This window comes from Suricata suricatta, chromosome 10, assembly GCF_006229205.1.
Source record: "Suricata suricatta isolate VVHF042 chromosome 10, meerkat_22Aug2017_6uvM2_HiC, whole genome shotgun sequence".
In the NCBI taxonomy this organism is placed as follows: domain Eukaryota; kingdom Metazoa; phylum Chordata; class Mammalia; order Carnivora; family Herpestidae; genus Suricata; species Suricata suricatta.
This window is the reverse complement of record NC_043709.1, coordinates 97745911-97773110: the sequence shown is the minus strand read 5'-3', so window position 1 is coordinate 97773110 and position 27200 is coordinate 97745911. Positions and strand designations below refer to the sequence as shown.

The 27200-nt window shown below is 47.0% G+C and overlaps 1 protein-coding gene and 1 non-coding gene across 8 annotated transcripts in view; both read right to left on the bottom strand.

The window, feature by feature from the left end:
* CHD4 (chromodomain helicase DNA binding protein 4) overlaps positions 1 to 27150 on the bottom strand; it is a 31060-nt gene extending 3910 nt beyond the window's left edge. The window contains exons 1-37 of one of the 7 annotated variants that reach the window (XM_029953622.1): positions 27038 to 27150; positions 25989 to 26166; positions 22310 to 22431; positions 21873 to 22088; positions 21540 to 21658; positions 21178 to 21419; positions 20797 to 20924; positions 20429 to 20564; positions 20097 to 20275; positions 19667 to 19906; positions 18837 to 19040; positions 18510 to 18715; positions 18002 to 18133; positions 17828 to 17924; positions 16765 to 16956; positions 15840 to 16040; positions 15537 to 15674; positions 15143 to 15264; positions 14876 to 15049; positions 14385 to 14526; positions 14160 to 14291; positions 13931 to 14048; positions 11039 to 11163; positions 10522 to 10759; positions 10182 to 10357; positions 6634 to 6811; positions 6463 to 6549; positions 6285 to 6373; positions 6045 to 6178; positions 5552 to 5696; positions 5273 to 5438; positions 4919 to 5016; positions 4670 to 4799; positions 2858 to 2929; positions 2401 to 2538; positions 2040 to 2148; positions 1800 to 1932 (exon numbers count right to left, since the gene is read on the bottom strand). In XM_029953622.1, coding sequence (XP_029809482.1) covers positions 1800 to 1932; positions 2040 to 2148; positions 2401 to 2538; positions 2858 to 2929; positions 4670 to 4799; positions 4919 to 5016; positions 5273 to 5438; positions 5552 to 5696; positions 6045 to 6178; positions 6285 to 6373; positions 6463 to 6549; positions 6634 to 6811; positions 10182 to 10357; positions 10522 to 10759; positions 11039 to 11163; positions 13931 to 14048; positions 14160 to 14291; positions 14385 to 14526; positions 14876 to 15049; positions 15143 to 15264; positions 15537 to 15674; positions 15840 to 16040; positions 16765 to 16956; positions 17828 to 17924; positions 18002 to 18133; positions 18510 to 18715; positions 18837 to 19040; positions 19667 to 19906; positions 20097 to 20275; positions 20429 to 20564; positions 20797 to 20924; positions 21178 to 21419; positions 21540 to 21658; positions 21873 to 22088; positions 22310 to 22431; positions 25989 to 26088 — 5358 coding nt within the window. In that variant the 5' untranslated portion in view covers positions 26089 to 26166; positions 27038 to 27150. Of the gene's footprint in view, positions 1 to 1799; positions 1933 to 2039; positions 2149 to 2400; positions 2539 to 2857; positions 2930 to 4669; positions 4800 to 4918; positions 5017 to 5272; positions 5439 to 5551; positions 5697 to 6044; positions 6179 to 6284; positions 6374 to 6462; positions 6815 to 10181; positions 10358 to 10521; positions 10760 to 11038; positions 11164 to 13930; positions 14049 to 14159; positions 14292 to 14384; positions 14527 to 14875; positions 15050 to 15142; positions 15265 to 15536; positions 15675 to 15839; positions 16041 to 16764; positions 16957 to 17827; positions 17925 to 18001; positions 18134 to 18509; positions 18716 to 18836; positions 19041 to 19666; positions 19907 to 20096; positions 20276 to 20428; positions 20565 to 20796; positions 20925 to 21177; positions 21420 to 21539; positions 21659 to 21872; positions 22089 to 22309; positions 22432 to 25988; positions 26167 to 27037 lie in introns of all 7 variants that reach the window. The other 6 variants (XM_029953625.1, XM_029953623.1, XM_029953620.1 and 3 more) reach the window with 6 other exon arrangements.
* LOC115305858 lies at positions 5098 to 5237 on the bottom strand. The gene has a single exon (XR_003915047.1).
* Positions 27151 to 27200: the final 50 nt, after the last annotated feature.

Sequence of the window (27200 nt, the reverse complement as noted above, 5' to 3'; positions counted from 1 at the left end):
CGTCCCACAAAGCCTGAAATAGCTACTATCGAGCCCTTTAATAGAAAAGGTTTGCTGACCCTACAACAAATCAGTAAATCCTATCAATTATTTGGTATTTTGTTTCCTTCATCTTATCCTTTTCATTTTCTACAACCAGCACCACACCCCAGCCTTTGCTACCTCATGACTTATGGCAGCTCTATAATCTCATGAATGTTGTTTCCATTTCCCTTGGTCGTATCAAAACTCTTTGTAAACCTTCAATGGCTGCCCATTAACTATGTGGTAAGGTACAAACTCTCTCAGCTGGTACCAAAAACCCACCTACTGACCTCTAGCCCTTACCTCTCTTCAAGCTACCTCCCAACATCACCCAAGCAAGTGGCCTTCTTGCTGTTTCCAAACAGCAAGCTCTGCTGCCTCTAGATCTTTGCCCTACCTAATCCCATTGGTTCAAACAGCCTTCTGTTTCTATCCAGTCATCTATATTACATTAATCAAAACTTAATTCCAATAACATCTTCTTCTTCACAAAGCCATTTGGGGGCTCTCTTCTGGCTCCCCAATTCCCCCCAGAAAATTCTGTATGGATCTCTCCCAATACACAGAGTGCCATTTATTTTATCACACATTTGCCTCTAAACCAAAAGTTGCTTGAGAACAGGTGCCATGCCTTGTTTGTCTTTGTATCCCTGTGCCACTCACTGCTTGGAACATGTTTGAAGATTCATTAGTGTACTATGTTATACCAGTTCTACTCAGCTTAAAATCCATGTATCTTGTCTTCATGGTATCCCATTTTGATGGTCTGTACAAAAATGCCCTCAATGTACATTTGCTAAATTCCAGACTGATACTCTCTTCAGCCTGGGCTTACTAATCCTAGTGATTCTGAGAATGAAGCTCTACCTTTAAATCTCCTCTCTGCATCCACCCCACCTGTTATTGACACAGGTGCTCTCAAACCCAGAAAAAAGCTACCACTAGCCCCCTGACAGCCCTCCCTCTTCAGAGATCCAAATCAGTCCCACTTCTGTAACTTTCCTGAACACTCCAACCTATCGTGGTCCCCCAACACATCCACTGCATGCCTGTGTCATTTATTAGTATGTATTTATTTTTAAGTAGTCTCCATGCACGACATGGGGTTTGAACTCACGACTCTGAGATCAAGCGTTGCATGCTCTACTGAGTTAGCCAAGTGCCCTTTTGTCTGTGTCATTTACTAGGCACAGTCATCTTCAGCCCTTGAAGACCTGGTTAATTTTCAAGTGTCTAGGTCTTGATTTCTTTTTGTTTTTTAACTTTTTATTTGTGTAAGTTATCTCTGTATTTGTGGGGCTTGAACTCACAACCCCAAAATCAAGAGTTGCATGCTTTTCTGACTGAGCCACCCAGATGCCCCTATATATCTTGGATTTCTAACACTGAAGATACTTGGGAGCAAAGCCTTTCATAGAATATAAAAGGTTATGTAATATACATAGGAAAACACAATAAACAGCATGGCTATGTGAAGAGACTCCCTCCTTTGTAGTCCCTTCTGCACTTTAAAGGCTGTCACTTCGGGGCGCCTGGATGGTTCAGTTGGTTAAGCATTCGACTCTTGATTTCAGCTCAGGTCATGATCTCAGTTTGTGAGATTGAGCCCCACGTTGGTCTCTGCACTGAGAGTGCAGAGCCTATTTGGGATTCTCTCTCTCCCTCTTGCTCTTTGCCCCTCCTTCTCCCCCCAAAATAAATAAATAAATAAATAAATGATCAAACCAAATCAAGGTTGTCACTTAAAACACTATATTCCTCCCCATCCTGCTCACCTTGAACCTTCGGGCTAGAAACTTATTCTTGATCTCTAAGAAATTGCCACGATTCATTTCACCCTTGAAAGGTTCATTGAGGATGGCATAGCGTGGGTCATTTTGGATGTCTTGCCACCGTGCATAGCCATGGCTATTGGAAAATTGCTCAGGAAAAAAACAAGGAAAGTAAGAACCTCAAATATAGGACCTTCAGAAACCTTCACCAAGAGCCTCAACCCAGACTCAGGCAAAGGATACTTTATGATGCCAGCCAGCAGCCAGTAGTCGTGCCGCCGATGCCAGATCTCGTAAGTCTTCTTGGTGACCGTGGCTGCCCGCTCCTCATTCTGCCAAAGGGAGTGCAACTCTGAAGAGAATTTGGGGAAGGTTGGGGAGAAAAAGAGAGGCAAATGTCTTTAAGAATTCAAAAAGCTCTTAATCTCTGCCCCTACAGATGCCACCTTAGTAGTATGCTTATGGCTTCCTAACACAGAACCAGAGGAATATGAATCAATATTTGACAGTCCCTCATCTAGTAGTCTTTGCCCCCTGGCTTCTGACAGGAACCCTGATTTCCCTTCAGATATTTCTAACCCCAGATGGTCCCTCATTGTCATACCAGTAAAACCACCATCCGCAATGTTGAACATGAATCGCTGTTTAATATTTTTTTTCTGCTTCTCATCATTCAGGTCCTTGGGGGTCTCTCCATTCTGAAGCATCACCTCTTTTTTCTCTTCTTCTTCTTTCTTCTCTTCTACAAGATATGCAGAAGAAAAATGTCAGCTCCACACAGAAGCATAGCACCTTGGCCTTTACCCACAGCATTATAGGCTGTTAAGTATTCAGCCACTTCCACCCTTTCTCCACAAAAGTATTTCTCAAAACCAGAAAAAGGTGCCACCGGCTCATGACAAACATATATCGTATGTAGGGACAGAAGAAGTCTTTTAGCTTCAGATAAAATAGCTATATGGGTGTAGATGGGAAGAGGCCAGGAGGTATCCCAAAGATAAAATCCTTGCATCTAGTTTCAGAGTCCTTTTTAATCACTATCAGCTTCTCCAAACACCCACCTTTGTCCTCTACCACAATGGGGGTCAGATCTACTGCTGATTTCTCCTCTACCTTCTCCACATCAGCAACACCTGGGGAGAACAGACAGCACTGAGAGTGTATAAAGAAAGTTCTGCGGCACTTGGCTGGCTAAGTCATAGACACGCAGCCCTGGATCTCGAGCTTGTGAATTCAAGCCCCATGTTGGGTGTACAGATTACTTAAATAACAATCTTTTGGGGCACCTGGGTGGCTCAGTCAGTTAAGCATCAAATTTTGGATTTTGACTCAGGTAATGATCTCACAACTTGGGGGATTAAGCCCAGCACAGAGCCTGTTCGGGATTCTCTCTCTCTGCCCTATTCCCATTTGCGTACGTAGCTCTCTCAAAATAAATAAATAAATGTTAAAACAAAATAAAACTAAAGGAGTGCCTGGGTGGCTCAGTTGGTTGAGTGTCTAACTTCGGTTCAGGTCATGATCCAGTGGCTCATGGGATTGTGCTGACAGCCCAGAGCCTGGACCCTGCTTCAGATTCTATGTCACTCTCTCTCTCTGCCCCTTCCCCACCCACACTGTCTCTCTCTCTCTCAAAAATAAACACTAAAAAAAAAATTGGAGGTGTCTGGGTGGCTCAGTTGGTCGAGCATCTGACTTCACCTCAGGTCATGATCTCACAGTTTGTGAGTTCAAGCCCCACATCAGGCTTTGGGCTGACAGCTCGGAGCCTGTCGGAGCCCAAAGCCCGCTTCGGATTCTGTGTCTCCCTGTCTCTCTGCCCTTCCCATGCTTATGCTCTTTCTCTCAATAATAAATAAACATTAAAAAATTTTTACTTAATTTAAATAAATCTTTAAAATCTTTTTAATAAAATGTTTTAATAAAATAAAAAATAAATAAAAATAATTCATTTTAAAAAACAAGGGATCTCCTGGGTGGCTCAGTCAGTTGAGCATCTAACTCCTGGTTTCAGCTCAGGTCATGACCTCACAGTGGGATCTAGCCCCAAGTGGGGCTCTGCACTGACAGCACAGAGCCTGCTTGGGATTCTCTCTGCCCCTCCCCCACTAATGCTCACTTACAGGTGCTTTCCTCTATCCCCTCTCAAAATAAACTTCAAAAAATAAAAGTAATTAAAAAAAAAAAAAGAGTGTTCTGTGTTCCTCACCAAAGCCAAACGGAGCAGTCTTTTTCTTTAAAGTTTGTTTGTTTATATTGAGAAAGAGACAGAGATTGAGAGCACATGCAATTGGGGGTGGGGCAGAGATAGAATCCAGCAGCCTCTGCACGGTCAGCAAGGAGCCTGCCTTGGGGCTTGAACTCACAAACCCCAAGATCATGACCTGAGCTAAAGTCAGACTCTTAACTGATTGAGCCACCCATGCACCCCATGGAACAGTCTTCTTCTGTTTTTTGGGGTTTTTTTTTTTTTTACATTTATTTATCATTGAGACAGAGAGAGACAGAGTATGAATGGGGTAGGGGCAGAGAGAGAAGGAGACACAGGATCTGAAGCAGGCTCCAGGCTCTGGAAAAGCTGTCAGCACAGAGCCCAATGCAGGGCTCAAACCTGTGAACCATGAGATCATGACCTGAGTCAAAGTCGGGTGGGTGCTCAACCGCCAGAGCCACCCAGGTGCCCCAGGAACAGTATTAATCCTAAATCTCAATGATTAACAGCATAAAAGACATCTTAAGGAGGACTAAACCTTCAATTTAAAATCAAGAGTGCAGGACTTCAGTGTGTCACTTCTTCCTGACATCTCCACAGCCCAGCTAAAAGTCCAAGAGCTTTGCAAGGATCTGTATGTAGTACTTGAAAATGTGGATACCTTTGGGCTCTGTCTCCATCGGTTCCTCTGTTCTCTCTTTCACCTCTGCCTTTTCCACTTTCTCCTCTCCCTCGGGAGGTTCAACAAGGACTTTTTCATCCTCTGAGGCAGGGGCAGGGGGTTGTGTACACTTCAAAGGAAAAAAAGACTTAAGTTGAAGCAGAGAGGCCAACAACTGAAAAGAATGAGTGGGCTTATCCACGTATCTGTGTTATGGCATCCAGTCACCCCCCCTCCCCGATCTCTTACCTCGACAGTGGCTTCTGGGCCTGCAGATTTAACCTCCTTTTCTCCTTCTGTACTCTCCTCTTCTTTGAGGCTATTCTCCTCTATTTTTATCCCATCCTCTGCAGACCAATAGAAGACAATTAGGAGGAAGGTCTTAGATCAGCGAGAAGGTCACACCTGCTCAGTCTGTCTCATCTTAAATTGTCCTCTCGTGCCTTTAAGAGCCAGCCCTATTCTTAGGACGGCTCTCCTAAACTGAGAGGGAGATTGCTCTGTGTCCTGCCAGATTCCCCTGTTAGAGCTGAGCACAAGGGAGTAGAAAAAGCACAGGCGAGGACAAAAGACAGGAAAAAAAAAGAGTACAGACACACTTACCGGCAGGTGGGGCAGGTGCAGGGGTATTGGGTTGTGTGTCCCCTGGAGTGGAGGGTGTAGGAGTCTTTGGGGAAGGTGACCCTGGCTGCGACATTTTCTTGTTCTCCTCTACTTCAGCAAGTTCAGGCATGCTCCAGCGTCCATTGACATGTTCAAACTCCTGAACCTGGAGCAACAAGACAAAATGGTGAAGACTTAATTCCAGCTGTAGGCTCCTTTCCTGTTGGCCCTCCAGTTTCCCCAGAAACTCTGAACAATGTAAAGAGACTCAGGGCTCACCTTCTTTCGAATCAAGGACATGACACCAATCCTAGTAAGGACATGCTGGCGGGACAGGCCTTCTCGGGGGACACCATCAGCAAAGGTCTCAGCCCCATCTGCTCCAGGCTCACATAAATGTCGCATAAAAAGAGACACATAAGCTCTGTAGTAAAAAAGTGAAAGAGGAGTTAAACAGCAACTCCTGTTTAACAGGCCAACTCCTAGATGAGATCTTTCCTACCACTTAGGCATTAACTTAGACCACAACTCGGCTCCATCTTGAGATAAAGCCCACCATCGCACTGAAGGCTGATTCTCCAGACCCCACACCATGGCCTAGGTTCTCTTCTAGGGAAGGTAGGAACAAAGAGCCCTATTACTAACAGCTTCACCCGTCAACTTCCAACAGAGGACACAGACAATTTCCCTGCACAACCTGGACTAGTTGTTTGGAATGCCCAGAGATTAAAAGCTCTTGCTCTATTATCAGTCACTCCATCTCTCAACTTACTTGAACTCTTTCTCTGATTTGCCTCGCAAATCTCTCACAAGCCACTGGGTAGTAAAAGCATCCTGAGGTGGCATCCCATATCGCATAATTGCATTAAGAAAAGCTTTTCGCTGACGAGCATTAAAGCCAAGTACCTAGAGTAAGAAGGAGCCTATGTGAGAAGGAGCAGGTCTTATTCCATCAAAGACCAAATATCAAGCACTCACCCACCACCGTTCCTTAGAATCAAATAGCACTTACTTCAATATTCCCACCAACACGGGCCAACAGAGGAGGCAATGGCTTATCTTTATCATTCCGCAGGCCCTTACGACTGGGCCTGCGGGGAGCTGCAAGAAGAAAAGGATGCATGAGTGACACTGATAGAGGTATTAAATAAAGTAATATTTAAAAGCCAGCAGAAAGGCATAGCCCTCACCTTCTGAACGTTCATCAAAGTCTTCATCACCTTCCTCTGAGGCCACTGAATAATCGGACTGGTTGTCGGACTGGTCGTCCTGCCAATCTGGAGGGAGAGAGGGCAGATGAGCGGGGCCCACTGCTCTAGTGGAACGGCCCATGGGTGGGGGGCGGGGCCGGCCACACACACCTCGGTCCTCCTGGGAGCCATCATTGTAGTTGACCTGTTTACGGATTCTTTTTCCTTTGCCCAGATTTCGGGCTAGATCTTCTTGCTGCTGCTCATAATGGTGCCGCAGCAATTTCTCCCAGTAGTCAGGATCCACACTTTCTTCCTGTTTTATGATTTCTCGTTCTACCTCCTCTTCCTCCTGGGACAGAGGGAGGGCCAGGACTCAGGGGTGCTGAAGTCAGCACCACCAGCTACCCCTGGTCCTCACAGTTCCCATTCCGCTAGCTCCTTTTCAGGACTGGACTCTGAAAAACTTAGTGTGCCTAGTTGAACCTAAGAACTTAAGAGAAATTTAATTGACAAGACATGGCTCCTCACAATTACATATAGATTAGTAGTCACTGTAACTAAAGAAAAATGTGGGATGATGTTATCACAAGAGAAGGATGGAGAGACAGTACACTTTCTTCTAACCCTTTTTACTGACACCTATACTGTTGGGAGACAGCAAAATATAGAAAAGAAAGATTAGATAGCAGGCAGAATAGAAGGGCTTCTGAAATACTGCAAAAAAATTTCATGAGGTAAGGTAGAAGGACCATAAGCTCTTCTGTTCTTCATAATTTCACAGAACTTTGCCAACTGTGTGCAAAAAGCAAAAACATATTATACATGTATATTCTCTTATGCTCCAGTAATGTTTATGCTTCTCTGAAAAATCTATTTTTTCAGACACTTCAGGACCAGTAACTGATTCCAAATCCCTTACGACTAAACCACTACGAATAGCATAATATTAGAAGCACCCTAAATGTCCATCATTATGGAACTGACTCAATTCCTGGGGGTGGGGACTGGGCAAAATGGATGAAGATGGTCAAAAGGTATGAACCTCCAGTTATAAAATAACCAAGTTCTGGGTATATAACACACAGCATGGTGACTACAGTTAGTAACATTGTATTGTGTATTTGAAAGTTGCTGAGAATAAATCTTAAAAGTTCTCTCATCACAAGAAAAAAATGCACAACTATGCATGGTAACAGATGTTAACTAAACTTATCATGGTGAGGATTTCACAAAATATGTAAATATTAAATCAATTTGTTGTACACCTGAAACTAAACATTAATGTTGTCTGTCAATTTTACCTCAATCTTAAAAAAAAATAAATTACAGGGCACCTAGGTGGTTCAGTCGGTTAAGCGTCCGGCTTCAGCTCAGGTCATGATCTCATCATGGTGGTTCGTGGGTTTGAGCCCTACATCGGGCTCTGTGCTGACAGCTTAGGGCCTGGAGACTGCTTCATATTCTGTGTCTCCCACTCTCTCTGACCCTACCTTGCTCGCACTGTCTCTGTATCTCAAAAATAAACAAAAACCATAAAAAAAATTTTTTTTTAATTAATAAATCATGGGGCACCTGAGTGGCTCAGCGGATTAAGTGCCTGATTCTTGATTTCAGCTCTGCTCACAATCTTACAGTTCATGGGATCCAGCCCCATGTCAGGCTCTGATGCTGAGAGATCGGAGCCTTCTTGGGATTCTCTCTCTCTCCCCCTCTCTTTGCCCCCTCCCTGCTTATTTGCTCACACTCTCTCAAATCAAACAAACATTTAAATAAAGAAAAAAAATAAACTATGTTACTTCCAAAAGGCAGGGGGGAGAGCCTGACTGACACAATTGGTACAGCACAGGACGACTCAGGGTTGTAAGTTTGAGCCCCACATCAGGTGTCGAGATTACTTAAAAAAAAATAATCTTGGGGCGCCTGGGTGGCTCAGTCGGTTAAGCGTCCAACTTCAGCTCAGGTCAGATCTCACGTTCGTGGGTTCGAGCCCTGTGTCAGGCTCTGTACTAACAGCTCAGAGCCTAGAGCCTGCTTCTGGTTCTGTGTCCTTTTCTCTCTGCCACTCCCCCTCTCATGCTCTGTCTCTTTCTGTATAAAAAATAAATAAAACATTAAAAAAAATAATAATAATAAATAAATAAATAAAAATAAAAAATAGTAATTTTAGGAGGAGGAGCTCTTTATGTATTGATTTGGACTAAATCTCCAAGATTTACTAAGTGGACAAAAATCAAGGTACAGAACATCACGTATGACAAACTACTTTTGTGTTTAAAATGAAAAGTGAAAAAAAGGTGTTTTTATGTGTACGTGTATATATACGTACATATAGGCACATGCATGTATACATATGTATGAATATGGACATATCTAATTTGTATGCTAATAAAATACCTTTAAGAAAATATATAAGAAACTGAAAACTTCAGTTATCCCCAAGGAGGGAACTAGACGGGATAGAGACACCTTAGTATCTTTGGAATTTTGAATGTGAATTACTATTTATTCAAAAAATACAATTTAAAACGCTTGTAAGGTAGATGGCGGCTACAGCTGCTAATAAGAGGGCCATCTGTACAGCTGAGTCATCAACGGCAGAGGTTATCACCCTCCCACCCCAACCACTCCGCATGAGCTGCCCCAGCCAGCCACCCCTCCATGCAGTCACTGCCCTAACGGAAACATGGAGCACCTTACAGGAGGGCAGTTTTGATTGAACGCTATGGCCCATACGCCTATGTCAGACTTCTCCGCCACAGTTACAGTGGAGTCTAGTAGCATCATCTCCAGAAGAAAACAAAGAGAACAGGTATATATCAGAAAAACACAGCTATAAGGGGGATGGTTCTGAGGTGGAAGGCTGGGAAAAGATGGCAAAGATTGCCAGAAAGCTATGCCAATTCAAAGAACTCTGAGTTGAATGCCCTAAAGAGAACCAGAAGAGAAAGTAAATTTTGTTTTTTGGGGGGGGGAAATTATTAAAGAAGCCACACATTTATCAGTTTTCGAGGGTTTTTTGTTTTGTTTTGTTTTTGATAAAAAAAAGAAAAAAGAGAAGGAAGAGAAGAGAAGAAAAAGGGGAAACAATTCTAATGCTATAAAAAGTACAGGGAAATAGGGGCGCCTGGGTGGCTCAGTCAGTTAAGCACCTAACTTCAGCTCAGGTCATGATCTCACAGTTCCTGAGTTCGAGCCCGGCATCAGAATCTCTGCTGTCAGCACAGAGCCTGCTTTAGATCCTTTGTCCCCTTCTCTTTCTTTGCCCCTCCACCATTCGCACATGCGTGCATAAGCAAGCGCTTGCTCTCAAAATTAAAAATAATTTTAAAAAAAGAAGAAAAAGTACAGGGAAATAGGCTTCCCAGATATGTATCTCATCTCCTTCCTTTTCTCCAAAGAGATTTGAGATAGCAATCAAAAGTTGATTTGGAGGATTAATAAAATACATAAAATAAAATGAGATTCTGATAAAGAAGAGCTAATATATATACATGTTTTGAGTGTGGAATTTGGCTCTGAATTTCCCGACAGCCACAGCAAAAATGAGAATGTGACTGCCCATATGTGATAGTATTTACTTTCAAGGAAGTGTATCAATTCATCAATGTACTGATTTACCTACAGATGTTTTCCTCTCATCTCAAATACCATCCTGGTCTCAGTAACAAATTCCAGACCAGTCACCAAGTACAGCATTGCCTTGGACTCATACTCACCCCCATCTCTTCTTCCCGCACCACGTACTGGGCCACTTTGAATGAGCTCAAATATTCATTCATGCCCTGCAATTCTGTGTCTTCTGTCTCATCCTGGTTACGGTCCAGAAGTCGCTCAATGGCCTTGTCATCATAGTGGATAACACTGCTATCTTCCCCCTCTTTGTTGTCTCCTCCTATAAAGAATCAGGGGTCCATACCCTCAAAGTCAGATTCAGTAGCTGCAGTGGAAAAAGCAAGTCCCATAGGACCCTAGGTCCAAGTCTCAGGACCCTAAGTATCAAATATACCCTTTAGAGAGGCCAAGCCCGACACCAAAACAAGATCCTAACTAGCTCACCTCCATCTGTGGCTTCATCCTTAAATAGTTCCTCAGTGCCAAACTTGAGGATGTCATCAAGCTCCTGTTTGGACATGGATCCAGTCTTGGAGCCCAGCCCAGGCCGAACCACTAGATGCGTCAGCATCATCTTCTTCTTTGCCACCTGCGTGATGCGTTCCTCCACTGACGCACGGGTCACAAACCGATATATCATCACCTTCTTATTCTGTCCAATTCGGTGAGCTCTACTAAAAGCCTAAAGTTGGGCATGAAGCAAAGTCAGAAATTGAAGTAATCCTATTTTCTTCCTTCTGCGCTTGCCTTCACACAAACTTCCCCCAGACCCCAACTTCTTTCAATGTTACCCCAAATAAGACCTCGGCTAACCCAAACTCTCTGGCTCACAATAAGTAAAAGACACAAAAAGAATCTATTGTTTTCCCCCGAAACAACTAAATCCAGATGGTGGAGGCCCCACAGAGAACACTGCATTAGCAGTAAGTTACTATACACAAAGGTTGCTACCTCTGCTCACCTGGATGTCATTATGGGGGTTCCAGTCAGAGTCATAGATAATAACTGTGTCAGCAGTGGCCAGATTGATTCCAAGGCCCCCAGCTCGAGTAGAAAGCAAGAAGCAGAACTGTTGAGCACCCGGTGCTAAGGAAGGAACCAAAACAATTAGTAGTGTCTCCTGAAGTGTACCTGGCTTGCTTAGTCAACAGAGCATGTGACTCTTGATCTCAGGATTGGGAGTTCGAGCCCCAAGTTGGGTGTAGAGATTACTTAAAAATAATTAAAAATTCTGAAAACAAAAAAAAGTGTCTTCTGATTTTCAATTAATGAATGTAGAAAGAATATCAGAAATACAAAGCATCAAGTGAACACCACTGCAGTATCATTGTAAGGTCCACTGATGAATACTGAAATTGATGTAAAAGTTTAAGGAGAAACAGTGTATGACCACGGTCTCAAATACCTCCCTCATCCAGTTATGTAACAGATAAATCACGGGGGTGAAAGGCAGAGCATAATGAATATGGGCAGTGATACTGTCATAGTGTTGTATGATGACAGATAGTAGCTACACCTGTGGTAAGCAGAGTATAACTTTTATAGTTCTCCAATCACTACATTGCACACCTGATACTAATGTAACACTGTGTCAAATATACTTCAACTTAAAAAAAAGATATTTATCAATTAAAACGTAAAAAAAGAGTAACAACAGAGGAGAAACTAAGCAGAGATCACCAGAACTGAAGGATCAAGGTTAACATTACTAGTAAGGAGACATTATCAACATCATGTCCTCCCCCTAACATGATACACAGAAAGGAACACAGAATTGTGGCACACCTGGGTGGCTCCAACAGTTAAGCATCCAACACTTGGTTTCAGCTCAGGTCATGATCTCATGGTTCATAGTTCAAGCCTCACATCCAACTCTGCACTGATGGTGCAGAGCCTGCTTGGGATCCTCTATCCCCCTCTCCCTTTGCCCCTCCCCCACTCATGTATCCCTCTCTTCTCTCTCTCAAAATAAATAAATTTTAAAAACACAAAGAGACACCAGAGTGGCTCAGTCAGTTAAGCGTCCAACTCTTGATTTTAGCTCAGGTCATGATCTCATAGTCCGTGAGATCGAGCCCTGCATCAGACTGTGCACTGGCAGCACAGAGTCTGCTTGAGATTCTCTCTCCTCTCTCTCCGCGCCTCCCCTCCACACATGTGTACAGCGCACATACACATTCTCTCTCTCAAAATAAATGAACATTAAAAAAAAAATTCTTTAAAAAAATGGAGGTGGGGCGTCTGGGTGGCTCAGTCGGTTGGGCGTCCGCCTTCGGCTCAGGTCAGATCTCACGGTTCGTGGGTTCGGGCCCCGCGTCGGGCTCTGTGCTGACAGCTAGCTCAGAGCCTGGAGCCTGTTTTGGATTCTGTGTCTCCCTCTCTCTCTGACCCTCCCCTGCTCCAGCTGTCTCTCTCTGTCTCTCAAAAATAAATAAAAAATAAATAAATAAAAATAAATAAATAAATAAAAATTTAAAAATGGAGGAAAAAAAAGAACATAGCATTGCTTATATGGTATTCTTGTCCAAAAAGTCTAAAAACCTCAATCTACCCATGAGAAAACATCAGACACCCAAACTCATATAGACACTCTACAAAATAAATAACCAGTGATCATCAAAAGTATCAACAGCGGGGGCACTTGGGTGGCTCAATCAGTTAAGCGTCTGACTTCGGCTCAGGTCATGATCTCATGGTTTGTGAGTTTGAGCCTCATGTCAGACCCTGTGCTGACAGCTCAGAGCCTGGAGCCTGCTTCGGATTCTGTGTCTCCCTCTCTCTGTGCCCCTCCCCCACTCAAGCTGTCTCTCAAAAATAAACTTTCTTTTAAAAATTGTTTTAAAGTATCAACAGCATGACAACAAAGGAAAGAATGAAGACCCATCTCAGACAGAAAAAGACACAACAACCAAATGCAATGTGGGATTTCGTTTTGGATCCTGAAACATGAAAAGGACATTAGGAGGAAAACTGGTGACACTAAATAAGGTCTACAGCATAGTTAATAGTATGACATCACTCATAATTTCCTGCTTTTGACAGCTGTACCGTAGTTATTTAAGTTGTTACCATTAAGAGAAGTTGAATGAAGGGTACACATTAACTCTGTATTATTTTTTCCCAACTTTTAAGTCCGTCATTATTTTAAAATAAAAAATGAGGCAGTGCCTGGCTGGCTCAGTCAGAAAGACCATGTAACTCTTGATCTCGGGGTCATGAGTTCAAGCCCCATGGTGGGTGTAGAGATTACTAAAATAAACAAACTTAAAAACAAACAAACAAAATAAAAAGTAGGGGGGTGGCTACAGAGTCAAGTCTGCCACAAAATTCCTAACTGAGCTTCAGTAAGTCCTGCTCCCTCAATGGGCCAACAGATACAGTGAAGAGGGTTAAATGAAATGCTCTTCTTCCAGCAGAAAAAACAAAGACTCACAAAAAAAAAAATCTCCTAGGAATAGTTCAATACATTCTTCCAATCACAGCATTCAAAAGCCTTATCTTGGGGTGCCTGGGTGGCTCACTTGGTTAAGTGTCCGACCTCGGCTCAGGTCAAGATCTCACGGTTTGTGGGTTCGAGCCCTGCATCTGTTCTGACAGCTCAGAGCCTGGAGCCTGTCATCAGATTCTGAGTTTCCCTCGCTCTCTACCCCTCCCCCACTCATGCTCTATTTCTCTGTCTCAATAATAAATTTTTTTTAATTAAAAAAAATTTTTAAAAAGCTCCATCTTCCATATTAATTAACAAAAACTCAAAAAGAACCACACAGAAAAGCAGATACACAAGAATAAGGGATCCATGCAAAGACATGAGTCCATGAGAATTCCTGGATTGAAGGCACTCTTTCCCTCTTACCATTGAAGCGGTCGATGGCTTCTTGCCGCATGTTCCCAGTTATCCCACCATCAATACGTTCATACTTATAACCTTCATGTTCCAAGAAATCCTCCAACAGGTCCAGCATCTTGGTCATCTGAAAAGCACAGTTTAATTAAAGGGGAGTCAGATAGTAATTGCTTTCCTCATGTCGCTGAGGGTTGTCTACTGCTTCCTCCCAAAGCTCCCAGCTCAGCCCGCACAATACCTGAGAGAAGATGAGTACACGGTGCCCACCCTCCTTAAGGTTCTTAAGCATCTTCTGTAGCAGCAATAATTTCCCAGATGCTCGGATTAGGGCACTGCCATCGTACATGCCATTAGGCATTTTAGGGGCTTCCTGAGGAAAGAAGCCAAAAAAAAAAAAAAAAAGAACGTTGAACAAAATGAAGCAAGTGCAACCAAGTGAAGGAGGAGAGGAGGCACAACATACCATTGCAGCCACAGGGAAAAGATACGGATGGTTGCAGCACTTCTTAAGATCCATCACCACATTCAACAGAGAGACCTGGTTGCCACCCCCTCGAGCATTGAGGGCTTCAAAATTTCGAGTGAGGATGTACTTGTAGTATTTCCTACACGGGCAACACAGTAAGGTAAGTCAGATTCAAGAGCGTTCATAGGACTCACAACCTTTATACAACTCCTAAGATAGCCCCAAGTTCTGAGATCTTCTTGCAACACATCTCACTTCAGGACGAAGCAAACCTAACAAGCACCAACAGCACAAACACCATCACCGTTAAATAAGTTATTTAACTAGATAAGACCTGTGCCTAGAAACTATCAGGCTTCTGTAGAACTTTGCTTGCTCCTGTCACAGGTGCCTTGAGGCAGAATACAAGGAGGAATAAGAAACGCTCTGCAGAATAGTAGATGTCTCACTACAAAACGGAGTCAGCGCTTCTGTCCCTTCTGACTCACTTCTGCATAGGGCTCAGCTCCACACGCACAATCAGTTCAGTCTTGGATGGCATATTTTTGAACACATCAGCTTTGAGCCGCCGCAACATGTGAGGGCCCAGCATATCGTGCAGTTTTTTAATCTGGTCCTCCTTGGCAATGTCTGCAAACTCTTCCAAGAAGCCTTCCAAATTGCTTCAGAAAAAGAAAAGAAAGTCATATAGGAAATGGGCAACAGAAGAATTAGAAGCAGAATTATCAGCTGATTACAGATAAACACACACTTACTGGAACCTCTCTGGGGTGAGAAAGTTGAGCAGATGAAACAACTCTTCTAGATTGTTTTGTAATGGAGTCCCAGTCAGCAACAGCTTGTGTTGGAGCGAGTAACCATTTAAGACCCGGAAGAACTGGAGAAGCAGATGGAGAAGATAAAATTCAATGAAAAGAGGGCTCCAGTATACCTCTGCAAAACTGAGCCATTTTGCTGCCCAGTGGTTAAGCTGCCACCTCCCCTCCATTTCCATCTCCCTTTTAAGGTCTGGCCACCAGGGAGTATCAGTGAGGAAGGAATGCAGAAACCATTTGACCCGTTCCTCCCCTCCTAAGTCTCCCTTAATGAGTAGGTGGCACTAAAAAACTAATAAAACAGGACCCATGACCTTCCTCCCTTCCCTCTCACCTTTGACTGATTGTTCTTGAGTCGATGCGCTTCATCCACAATGAGACACGCCCAATCAATGGAACCCAAGATGGCCATGTCAATGGTAATCAACTCATAAGATGTCAGCAACACATGGAATTTAACAGATGCCTCTTTCTGCATAAGGAGGCAACTCGGTCACTAGTGTTCAGTTCCTCTAGTGCAGGCAAACCCAAGAGGCTTTCCCTCCTCCCAGCTGGTACCCTTCTGCCTCCCCCCACTCTAAGCAGACCAAGCCCACAGTAACAACTCTCTAGGGTGGTCTCCCTCCCCATGAGATACCTTCATGCGAGAGGCTTTCTTGCCACCACGAATGGCATTGTCTTCAAAGGAGAACTCATTCTCTCGGATGATGGCACGGCTGTCTTTGTCCCCCACATACGTCACCACATACATATCTGGAGCCCACATTTCAAACTCCCGCTCCCAGTTGATGATGGTAGAAAGTGGGGCACTCACTAGGAAGGGGCCTTTGGAATGACCCTTGGAGAAAGAAGAGAAGTGGCAGAATAAGGACTGAAGGCCCCAACACAATGCTGGCCCAGCATCCAGCTCTACCTTAGGACCAGCTGAGGGTTGGCGTGTGCGCTGCTGCCCCTGCCCTCACCTCTCTCTACATATGGAAATGCCCTGCTATTTCTTCCTGCAAAGCCACACTCACCTTTACAGAGAATTTAAAACCCAGACTCCTTCCTGGAAGTCTTTCCATGATAATTCCACCCATCACTCTGCTTATCTCAACAGGTATTTTCCCTCCAGGACTGAGGCTCTACACATCTACCACTGATTCTACCCAAGGTTCCATCCACTCAATCTGCCTCTGTGTACACGTGTCTATCTTAGAGCACCTGGGTGGCTCAGTAGGTTAAGTATCTGACTCTTGGTTTCAGCTCAGGCCACAGCCTCAATTTCATAAATTCAAGCCTAACATTGGACTCTGAGCTGACAGCATGACACCTACTTGAGATTTGCTCTCTCTTCCTCTCTGTCCCTCACCAACGTATGCTGTCTCTCTCTCTCTCTCTCAAAGAAACAAACTTTAAAAAATTAAAATAAAAAAGACATGTCTATCTTAGTGTCATTCCACAATGTTCTTCAAGGTCTGTGACCAATTTTTTTCTTCCTTTTTTCTCTCCCCTCAGAGTGTGAAAAGACCAGGAACACAAAATACCCACATAAAAAAACCTCACAGCCCCAACTTTCCTACCTCCTTGTAGAGAGAATAGAGGAAGACTGCTGTTTGGACAGTCTTCCCAAGGCCCATCTCATCAGCCAAGATGGTGTCAGTGCCCTGAGCCCAGGAGAAACGCAACCAGTTTAAGCCTTCCATCTGATAGGGGTGCAGAGTTCCACCTGTAGCATCCAGGTACTCTGGCTGCCGCTCATACTTCACCGTTGGCTGAAGGATAAAATGAAGAAGTGAAGAGCCAGCCAGGAACTCCCTCCTGTCCATAAGATAACAGCTGCTTCCTCTCTTCACACATCCTCACCAGATCTTCAAGTGCCACAGAGAAATCGTAGGGAGGGGCACCTGAGTGGCTGAGTGAGTTGAGCATCCGACTTCGGCTCAGGTCATGATCTCAGTTTGTAAGCTCAAACCCCATATCAGGCGTTCTGCTATCAGCACAGAGCCCGCTTTGGATCCTCTGTCTCCCCCTCTCTCTGCTCTTCCCTCTGCCCTCCTCTCAAAATAAACAAACATTAAAAAAAAAAAAAGAATTGTAGGGGAAAAAGATTCTTAATGGCTATTGTAATTTTGTGTTTCACTTGGTATCCTCCAGGAAGCAAGGCACCTAACCTATCAGGCAGTCAGAGGTCTTGGTCTTATAATCTCACGAAAGAAAGATCATTGCCTCCCTGACAATATAATAATTCTGCTATGCAAGATCCACCAGGTAACAGTACGTTCCCCCTAAACTCATCTTTTTTTATTTTATCTTAACAGTCTTCACATTATATTATACAAATAAAACCCAAAGGAACTGAGCCCTGGATTAAGGGTCAGAAGACCCAGGTTCCAACACAAGTTTCTAAACACTTTCTCAGTAATAAAAAACACACATCCTATGTTTTTCTTTTTCTGGTGTTGCAAAGAGAAAATGATCCTAGTATTCCCCTGGTACACCAAGATGTGGAGAAGCGGGGAAGCATTCGAGCTCTGAAGTTCCAACCGGCAGAGCATTACTATGAGTGCCATCGATGGGCTGGAGCACACAAGATACGTCGTCCAACCCAACAAATTGTGCCCTCCCTCTTCTGCCCCAACTCACATCAACTGTTGGAGTTTCAGGAGGCCTCTCCAACTTCCTCAGCTTCACTTTCTTGAGCTTCTTGCCTGGTCGTCCTTCCTCACCCCTCATTAACTCCCTAAAGACAGACAACACAAAGCTGCTGAGGGTCCTTCTCAGTAAGAATTAACTCCACACCTCAAAAAAGTCACCCACCTGTGGTTCCAATAGCTTTGCTTGAACAGGTCGTAGTCCTGTATCTCCACATCCTCACTCTCCCAGGATGCCTGATCATAGGGCAGGTCCCGCCACTTGATCAAGTAGTGGACATGCCCCTTCTTATCCACACTGCAAGGTCAGAGAAAAAAATCCTCAGAGCCAGAAGGCCATGCTCCTCTCCTCCTCAGTAAGCCTCACTTTCAAATCCTGCCAGTAATGTATGTTCCAAATAGACTTCTAAAAAAGTCAGATGCCACCCATATGGAGTCTCTACCGTACCAGTCTCTGGACCTAAAATTACATCTAATCTATAATCTTCTATTGTTCAAATGCCAGGATTCAGTCAGTTAATAATAATGTATGCAGCATACATATCTTCCAAGTTTAGGTTACTGGTAACATCCGTCTTTTCAATCCCTTTGGCAGCAGTCTCCCAGTGGATAGATATGCCGCCTACCTCCAGCACACCCAAGACCGCCACCATCTGGCCCAGCTCCACTGGTACCTGTGGTTGAGAATTCGGTGGATCATCATCCACTCAGGTTTTATCCCATAGCGATAGAAGCGCTCCTCCATCTCTGCAAATTTAGGGTCTTTGTTCTTGCGCTTTCGGCTCTTCTCCTCATCACCACCAAAGTCCCCAGACGGTGGTTCATCCATATCATTCTTCCGCTGGTAGTTTCGGAACATCACTTGACAGTGCAGCTCCAACTGGAAGCAGAAAGAGGTTATCAGTCACTGAGGAGTGGCATTCGCTCCTTCCATCCACAAGGCTGTTTTTTGTGACCCTCTCCACTGTGGCCTCCAGATCCCTAGCCTATCCCAGGTTTACCTGCAGTTCAGACACCCAGGAGCAGTGCCAGTAAGACATGCCTTGCCATTTCACAAAGAACTGCCGCTCTGGCCGCCCCTCCAGGGGCTTAGGGGAGGGAGTATTGGGATCAGCATCTGGAGGCCGAGGCACTGGTGTGGGAGATGGTGGCTGACCCCACTTCCAGATCAGAATCTTCTGAACTTTGCCCTTAAGAGCCGGACACTAAGAGAAAAAGATGATTCAACACCAAATCATTACCAAGGGGAGGAAATGATACAGTTCACAGCCTCAACATTACCAAAGAATTACTAAAATGATACATCTCTTTATAAGAACAACCATCCTGGTGAAGAATAACAAAACTCCCTCTCTCTACTTCTGGACTTCATCCAGGATTTGAGTGATACTATCACTCCTATATGTTTAACAAGGCCAGTAGGTAGACTTTAACAGTAACTCAGAACAAAGAAAGCATAGAAAACTCACAGATCCAGAGCCTAGAACTCCTCTATCAAGCAAATGAAAAGCAATTAAGTGACCCTATTAAACCATTCTAAACTACCAAGACCTAATGGACGCTCTAAGGCTGGAAGAGCACTGCTCTATCCCCCCTAAGAGAGCTGGCAAAGCATCAGCCCCTCTGTTCAAAGTCAGTCCTACATTTTCCCAGACAAAAGTATCCCCAGATTCCGTGAGAAAGGAAAATACCCATCTCAGAGCTAAAAGATAGAGTTTCCAATGACCTCTCCTGAACCTCAGCCTCCTGACACCTACATATAGAAGCAGTAAACGCTGCTGCTAGACTATGCTACCCATACCTCCCACCCTGGCTGGGGCCAGTAACTCACGGTACAACGGGGACAGAGCCATTCGCCGTTAGGGATCTCTGGAAGTGGGGGGTTCAGGCAGTGGATGTGGTAGGATGAAGGACAAGTGTCACAGCAAAGCAGCTCCCCACCATCTTTACAGACACGACAGAATTCCATATGGTGGTCATCCTCCTCTTCAGGGTCTCCTCCAACCTCTTCCAGGATCTCCTCACCCTCCGAATTGTCCTCTTTAGCCTCCCACTGGATGCCTTCCTTCTCCTGCAGTAAAAGTCCAGAGTCAGATTATTACCACCCCCACCCACCCACTCACCCGAGTCTAAACCACACTCATTTTTTTTTTAATGTTTCCCAAAGTCCACGCCAGAACCACCACCCAAGCCCAAAAGACCTTTATCACCCCACCCTTCCTCTTGAGGGTTCCAAAAAGCCACAATGGCCAGGTACTCACACAGTGTGGGCAGCTCCACTTGCCCTCAGGAGCCTTCTCCATATCCGGATCCAGGCAGACCATGTGGTAAGCTCGGGGACAGGTATCACACAGGATGATCTCACCGCCTTGCTGGCACACCTCGCAATAGTCCTGGTGGTCTGTCTCATAACCATCCACAGCAGTCACCTCCTCCTCGCCTGGGCAAGGAAGAGGGAAAGCCCAGTTATTAGAAAAAAACTACCTCCCCCCACCCCCTATAAAATAAACCAACTCCCATCTCCTTAGGGAGATTCTTCCCCAGTCACCCCCCATCCCATCCCATCACACACAAATACAAAAAAGAAACACACCTTTCTTCTTCTTTTTACTGGTTCGGAGTTTCTTGCGGCTGCGGCTACTGCGGCTGGTGGAACCATCAGAAACAGAATAGCTATTGATACTGGCATCATCGAAGTCAGACTCCACATCTAAGTCATCATCCTCACTCTGTCAGAATAAAAAAGGAGGTTAGAGATTGAAACCAAGGGGAAGGAGAGTGCTAGAGAAGGGATTACTCTTTTACTAGGGGTGCTAGTACTCGCATATAAGGAGCCTAGTCCCCTTGTTCTGGGGCCAACTCTCCCCATTCTTACATGCCCACAGTGAAGACTAGACCCCAACGCGGGTAACATCCTAATAGATACAGCACCCTCCCCGACGGGATGGCCTGGGCTCTCACCGAGGATCTCTTACGCTTAGAACCAAAACCTCCCAGCTTGATTTTCAGGGGAGCTACTTTCTTGGGTTTAGGCTTCTTGGCATCAGGTACACGAGGGCTGCCCTTGGGCTTCCTCCGAGCATTGGGACCTAAAACCAGAAGAGCTCCAAGTAAGATCGTATAATCCAAGTGTACAACAAAGGGCAGAAAGTGGGAAAGATATTAAAGTGTTCTCCACCTAAGTTGATTTCCCTGTGTCCAGCTTCCCAAATTTCCCTCCTAAATCGAAGATTCATTTCTCCCACTTTTCTCTTTAGGCTGACAAAACAGCTTTTGTTTTGTCATGCTTTCTTGGTCTTCAATATCCCAAGCCCACATCAGTCCCATTGGGTCCCATTTCACCTTTGCCCTCCTTGGTCTTGGCCTTTCGGATAGGCACCTCCACAGGGGGAGGAGGTGGTGCAACTTCTGTGGCCGTCACCATGCTCTCCACCACAGCCACCGCCGCCGCCGCCGCCGCCGCCACTGAGGCCCCAGAACTGCCTTTGAAGGGGTTGTTGGTGCTGAACTCACGCCACTTTGCACCCAAAACCATCATCATCTTGGAGACCGCAATCTTGGGGTTTTTGGCAGCAATGAGGGGTCTGGTGGAGAGATGCACAAGAACAGCAAAGAGGGAAAAGTTTAAGAATAAGAGAGAGAGAGAAGAGAGAAGAGATTACAAAAGCACTCTCCTCCCCCAACCCCCAGGCCCTCTTGTTTACCGGACAAACTGGCTGAAGGCCTTGTAGTTGGTGAGGGTGCGATAATCCTCCTCTGAGAACACATGGTCAATGTCTTCCATGCCCCAGTCTTCCAGGAGCTGAGCAGATGACTTAGGCTCCTGCAGAGAGAGCAAAGTCAAAGACCTGGCATCTAGTGCCCACACCTGCTCAAGGAATTGAAGTTGAAACAAAAGACTGCAAGACCAGGAGAGAAGATCTGAGAGAAAATCATCACAAACAGGGAGAGAAAACATTCTAAGGGGCAGTGCAGTATCTGGGCGACAAAAGATAGACGTTGACAGCAAGCACAGGGAAGAGGACAGATTCAGGTACCTTTGAATCATCGTCGTCATCCTCCTCCTCCTCCTCTTCTTTTCGCTTGGATTTGCTCTTCTTTTCTTTCTTAGGTCCTAGCTTCTTCTTCTTCTTCTTGCCAGGGGTATAATCGCTGCCCTCACTGTCTGAGCGCAGAGCCACCTCTTCCTCCTCCTCCACAAACTCCGGCCCCTCCCCAGAGCTGTCCCCCAGCTGCCGGCACAAGAGCATACGCTGGAGCAGGGAAGGGGGAGAGGGAGGGAGAGGGAGACAGGCACGCACATGCTACACACATGCTGACCTCAGGACAGCCCTGAGGCTCATCCCCAGGACCCAGCCCACCACTCCAGAAGAAGAAACAAATGACACCTGCCCCCCACCCCCCCAGCCTCTCAACCTTTCAGAGTTCCTCCCTTCTTCCTCCTATTCCCCAAAACATCCAGTCACCCACTCACCTCCTTTTTTTGGCGCTTGCTCTTAGGGATTTTAGGGTCCCGAGGTTTCTTAGGCTTTTTCTTCTTCTTGAGCTTTGGAGTCTCTGCTTCTGACAAATCCTCTTCTGGGTCCTCTTCATTTTCTACACATTGTTGGCAGAAAAAGGTAGGTAGAAAAAAGATCAATAGCAAAAGGTTAGAGCCTAATCCAGAGGCTTTAGACTTTATTCCCCCACCTCTTGTCCCAGATTCCACTGAAGAGAACTGCTGTACTCTCCACAGAAGGAAGCTGATACTCAGGACAAAAACAGACAAAGAGAGAGCTGTATATGCCCGAAATAGGCCTGCCAGGCCAGAGTGGGCCCACCTCGGGCAGCTGTCCAGACCCCTGCCTCCTTTCCCTCATCTCTAACAGGAGTCCTCTATATGTTCACCAGTGCAGCCAAATCAAGCTGCTGAGAATTAACCAAATAAGAGAAGGAGGTCTAGTTCTCCTTTAACTGGCCACCAAGTATTCTATAAACCAGGGAGTGAGAATGAAAGATCCTACCCGGAAGGCCAAAAACGAAAGAATACACTTTCCCCACATTCCCAAAATGGTATCAGTGCAAGGGTCCCATAAACCACACCCTTCACTACCCACTTTGGGTCATCACTGCTCAAAACCACCAGAACCCCCCCAAGCCCCAGGCTCAGTTGCCAGTCCAGTAGCACACCACTCTCACACATAATTTCCTTTCCCCATCTCCAGCTCCACTGTTCTTCCCAGCTTCTCCTGGGTCAGTAGCCTCTTCTCCCCAGGGGCCCAAACCAGCCCAGCTGTCACCATCTCCTCCACACACACACTCCCCCCATCCTCCTCCCATCTGGCTCCACCTCTTCCCCTGGCTGGGAGCATACACAAAGCCTGGGGTAATACTGAGAGACTCCTGGGCAGGGCTAGGTGGGAAGGGGTACAGAGGGGGAGAAGGCCAGGAGGTAGCTTCCTTTGTAACTAACACACATTCACACCAGCTCCCTCCTCCCTCCTCTCTCTCCTTCTTCCTAACCCACCCCCTCCCAGGGAGGGGGAGAGTGGAGAAGGGAGTGGAGAGAAGGAGGGAGTGCCTCACCCACTGAGGAGAGGGAAAATGGCTCCTGACCGCAGAAGCCAGCCCAGGGCACCCAGCTGCCAACATAGGACAGACAGGAAGTAGCAAGGGAGGGGGGTGGGGTTGAAAGAGGTAGCCGGAGACACTACCCTCACAAAGACTTCCCAAATTACCACCTGGCCCCAGGTCCACATGCCACTTCTCCTAACACCTATTCTGGGATGACATAGTTCTCAAGAGGCCACTCTAATGTCCTAGACAAGGAAACCCAAGACAGACATGAAGGGAATACTACAAGAGGAACGAGATTATTCCCTCAATCGTAATAATTTTTTTCAATCATCACAACTAAGATTTAACAAAGGCTCACTAGAACTGTGGTCAGAACCTAAAACCTCACATTTTTGGTATCCAAAAGATTTACCTTGAGGAATGGGAACTCACCAGAAGTCTCTGAAACTCAGTTTCCTCCTCACCACCTACCTTACCCAAGAATCCAAGCAATAGATTGTAAACCACCTCTCAGGGATTAGAAGTAGCCCCCTATCCAACATATGGGTGCGATGTGTGCACCGAGAAAAAAGGAGCAGCACCTGGACAGTGGTGGACAACAATATGCTTCCTTCAATCCTACACATGCTCTTCGCTCCTGACCCCCAGATCTAGCCCTAATATGCTTCTGGCTCCGCCCTTCTTGAGCAAGGCAGATACTAGGGAACATGAGACATTAAGCTTGACAAAGCACGATCAGCCTCCCCCCACTCAGCCCAGGATCAGGCCAGGCACAAGAAAGCCCCTCCCATTCCCTTGGGAATGGAACACCAGCCTGGATCTCACCAGAAAGAACCATTTTCTTAAGGCTTCTCCCCAGCAAACTCCACGTCACCCGTGGCCCCCCCCCCCACTAATCAGTTACATCTCTCAGTTCCTCATCTTCCTCACCTCCATAAAAGCTGGAGCTGGGTACAAGGACAAACCCATGCAAGAGAAGGAGACACCTATCCACATAAGACCTCCAAACTTCTCAGGCAGATAATGTGCTGACATGACAAGCGGCAAAGTGGCGGAGACATAAAAGAAGATTTGGGAAAGGGGCAGGAATGGGGTGTGGCAAGTGGAAAAACTGGGTCATGCTACAGCTTGGGGCAGAGTTCACCCTGGAAGCCTGCACAGCTCCCAATCAACATGGGGGGGCAGCCCCAGACCAAGGGTCCAATGGGAAACCAAGATGCGGGACCAATATTGGCTAGATAACACTAGTCCACTCCTCTCCCCCCTCACAGAAAGGATCCTATCAGGTTACCAATACCACCACCCCACCCCCACCTTGGACAACAGTACAGAAATGTGCCACCTTGCCATACACTGTGATGAGACTCAAGCCTAAGTTTCTCATCCCAACAGGTAAAAACTAAGTAACACGACTGCCTCTCTCCAAAGAGCCCTCAGTTTGAAATGAAGACCTTCTACTTAGAAAATGCTAAATGTAGAAACCTCTTTCCCAAACCACCTCAACTTGCTGCTGGAGCTAAGAAGAAAGGCGGCAGAAGTGAAAAATGTTTGATGGTAAACAAAAACAGGACCAGCAGGCTCCAGAATTAAAAATAAATAAATATAAGCAAAGAACAAAGAAACAGCATGTTAAAAAAAAAAGCTGGAAAAAAAGGTCAACGAAACAAATAGGTGACTAGCTAAGGGCTCTGAGAAAGGAAAGACGGGCGAGAGAGGCATCCACTTAGATGTATGACATCAATCACCATTTGAGAACACACCAAGAGCTACTCCAATCAGGCAGGACGGTTATAGCCATACGAGTTTGGCCAGTCCAAGGAGCCACCCCCAAACACAGACAGAACAACCCCCAACACACCTACACAAACACTTCAGGCCACCAGCCCAAACCCCAGGCTAGTTGCACAGAGGCAGAAGCCTCTAGGAAAAAGGCCTGGATTATTTCCACTTGCGAGAAGAAGAGGGTGCTCCCTAGTATAACCTTCAGGCTGTGACGTCCTACCCCTAGCCCCCATCATTTCCCCACTAGAAACATTCCAGCAATCTGCAGGCTAAAAGCGCTCTACATCCCAGTTGAGGAGCGCAATTCAAACTTCACACACTTGAGACAGCACAGAAAACCGGTAACTGATCAGAAGCTAAAAATAATCAGATAGAGAGTAACCAGCACTCCCTCTCTCCTTTCCACAGCAGCAACCACAAGATCCTGCTAACACAGATGCCCGGCTAGTCTCCAATAAGCAGTCCTCACCACCCACCCCCACCCCGCCTCCCGCGGTCCCAGCCACCTGCATTTCTCCGAGGATCCACACCAGGTAAGGTCTGCCAGCCTAGAAAGCTCCCTCAACCGGGACCTGCATAGCATTCCTGAAGACACACAGTGCAGCAAGGTTGCATCTCGGTCCCAGAGCCCAGGAGGCACATGGCTTCCACCCCCTCCCACAAGAGCTCCGCAGAAGGGAACCACTCCCTTCGGATGCCCTCCACCTCAGACTCTACACAGAGAGAGAGAGAGAAACTCAACCCTGCCTCACCGGAGTCGCTAGGGTGGGCCCAAATGCCTCCTTCCTGCCCTGGGCCCTTGGGGAACATGTTACCTGGGTGGGGTGGGGGCAGGCTGTTGTTCAAAAGTGCATCCATATCCTCCTCCTCGCTGCCCGCCGAGCAGGGGGACGGGGAGCCCAGGCCCGACGCCATCCCCTTCCGCTCCCGGCCAGGGAATTGGCCCAGCTGCTCCTGCCTGCGGCCTGGGGCCCTCTACACTGGCCCGAGTCACTGTGCGGGGGAGGGGGGGGGGAAGAAAGAGAGAACAGTCAGTGACGCGCACTGTCCCCCTCCCCCACACCCACCCGCTCTTTCCGCCCACCACCACCACCAGCGGCCCCCCCACCCCAGCCACCCTAGCAGGGCACCCGAACCACTCAGGCTGAACTTAGTTCCACACTCCTCGAGGGCAGCCCGGAAGCCGGCTCCCCAACTGGAGCCCCCCAGATGAGCGGGAGCGACGCCCCCGAGGGCCGGCTGGTGCAGGCGTGGGGAGGGGAGAAACTGGGCTGGACCGAGCAGGGTGTGACAGGGGGAGGGGGTGTCCGAGTGGCCGCGGCGCGGGGGGGCCGGGGCAGGCGGCAGGCAGCGAGGCGCTCGGGGACACAAGGTCACTTGGGGGTGGGGGGGCGCCTCCCTGCGCCTGGGGAGGGGCCAGTCCCCAGACAGGGCAGCTCTCCAAAGGCTGTCCTCTGGGACAACTCAGGTTCTCCGGAGGAGCCGCGGGGCCGAGGGGGCGTGGAGGCTCAGGGCTCCAGGGCGCTGGAGGCAGGGACGAGGGGGCCCAGGGAGCGCCCACCGGGCAGGGGGCCGGGCCACGTGTCCCGGGGGGCAAGTGAGCAAAGGGCGAGGGGGCGGGCGCCGGGCATTGTGGGAGACTAAGCCCGAGGTGGGAGTCGGGGGGAGCAAGACTCCGGCCGGCTTAGGGCGGGGGATGGGGGGCAGGGCGCCCTGCAGGCAAGGAAAAGGAAGGGTCGGCTCCTCCGAGCAGGGGGCGGTCCGCGAGTCCAGGACTTCTGAGGAAGGGGTGGGTGGAGGGAAGAGCCTGGGGGCTGGTCAGGCTGAGAGGGGCGTCTCTTTGGGAACCCCGAGCTCTCCTCACCCCGCAGCCGCCGCAGGTCGCGCAGAGTCCGGCCCGGTGTCACTCCCGCTCCGGCTCCTCCTCGCCGCGGCCGAAGGGGGGAAAATGGCTCCGGCTCCGGCGTCGCCTCTTAAAGGGCCCGAAACACCGGCCGGGAAATCCCACCGCACAGGCCCCGCCCCCC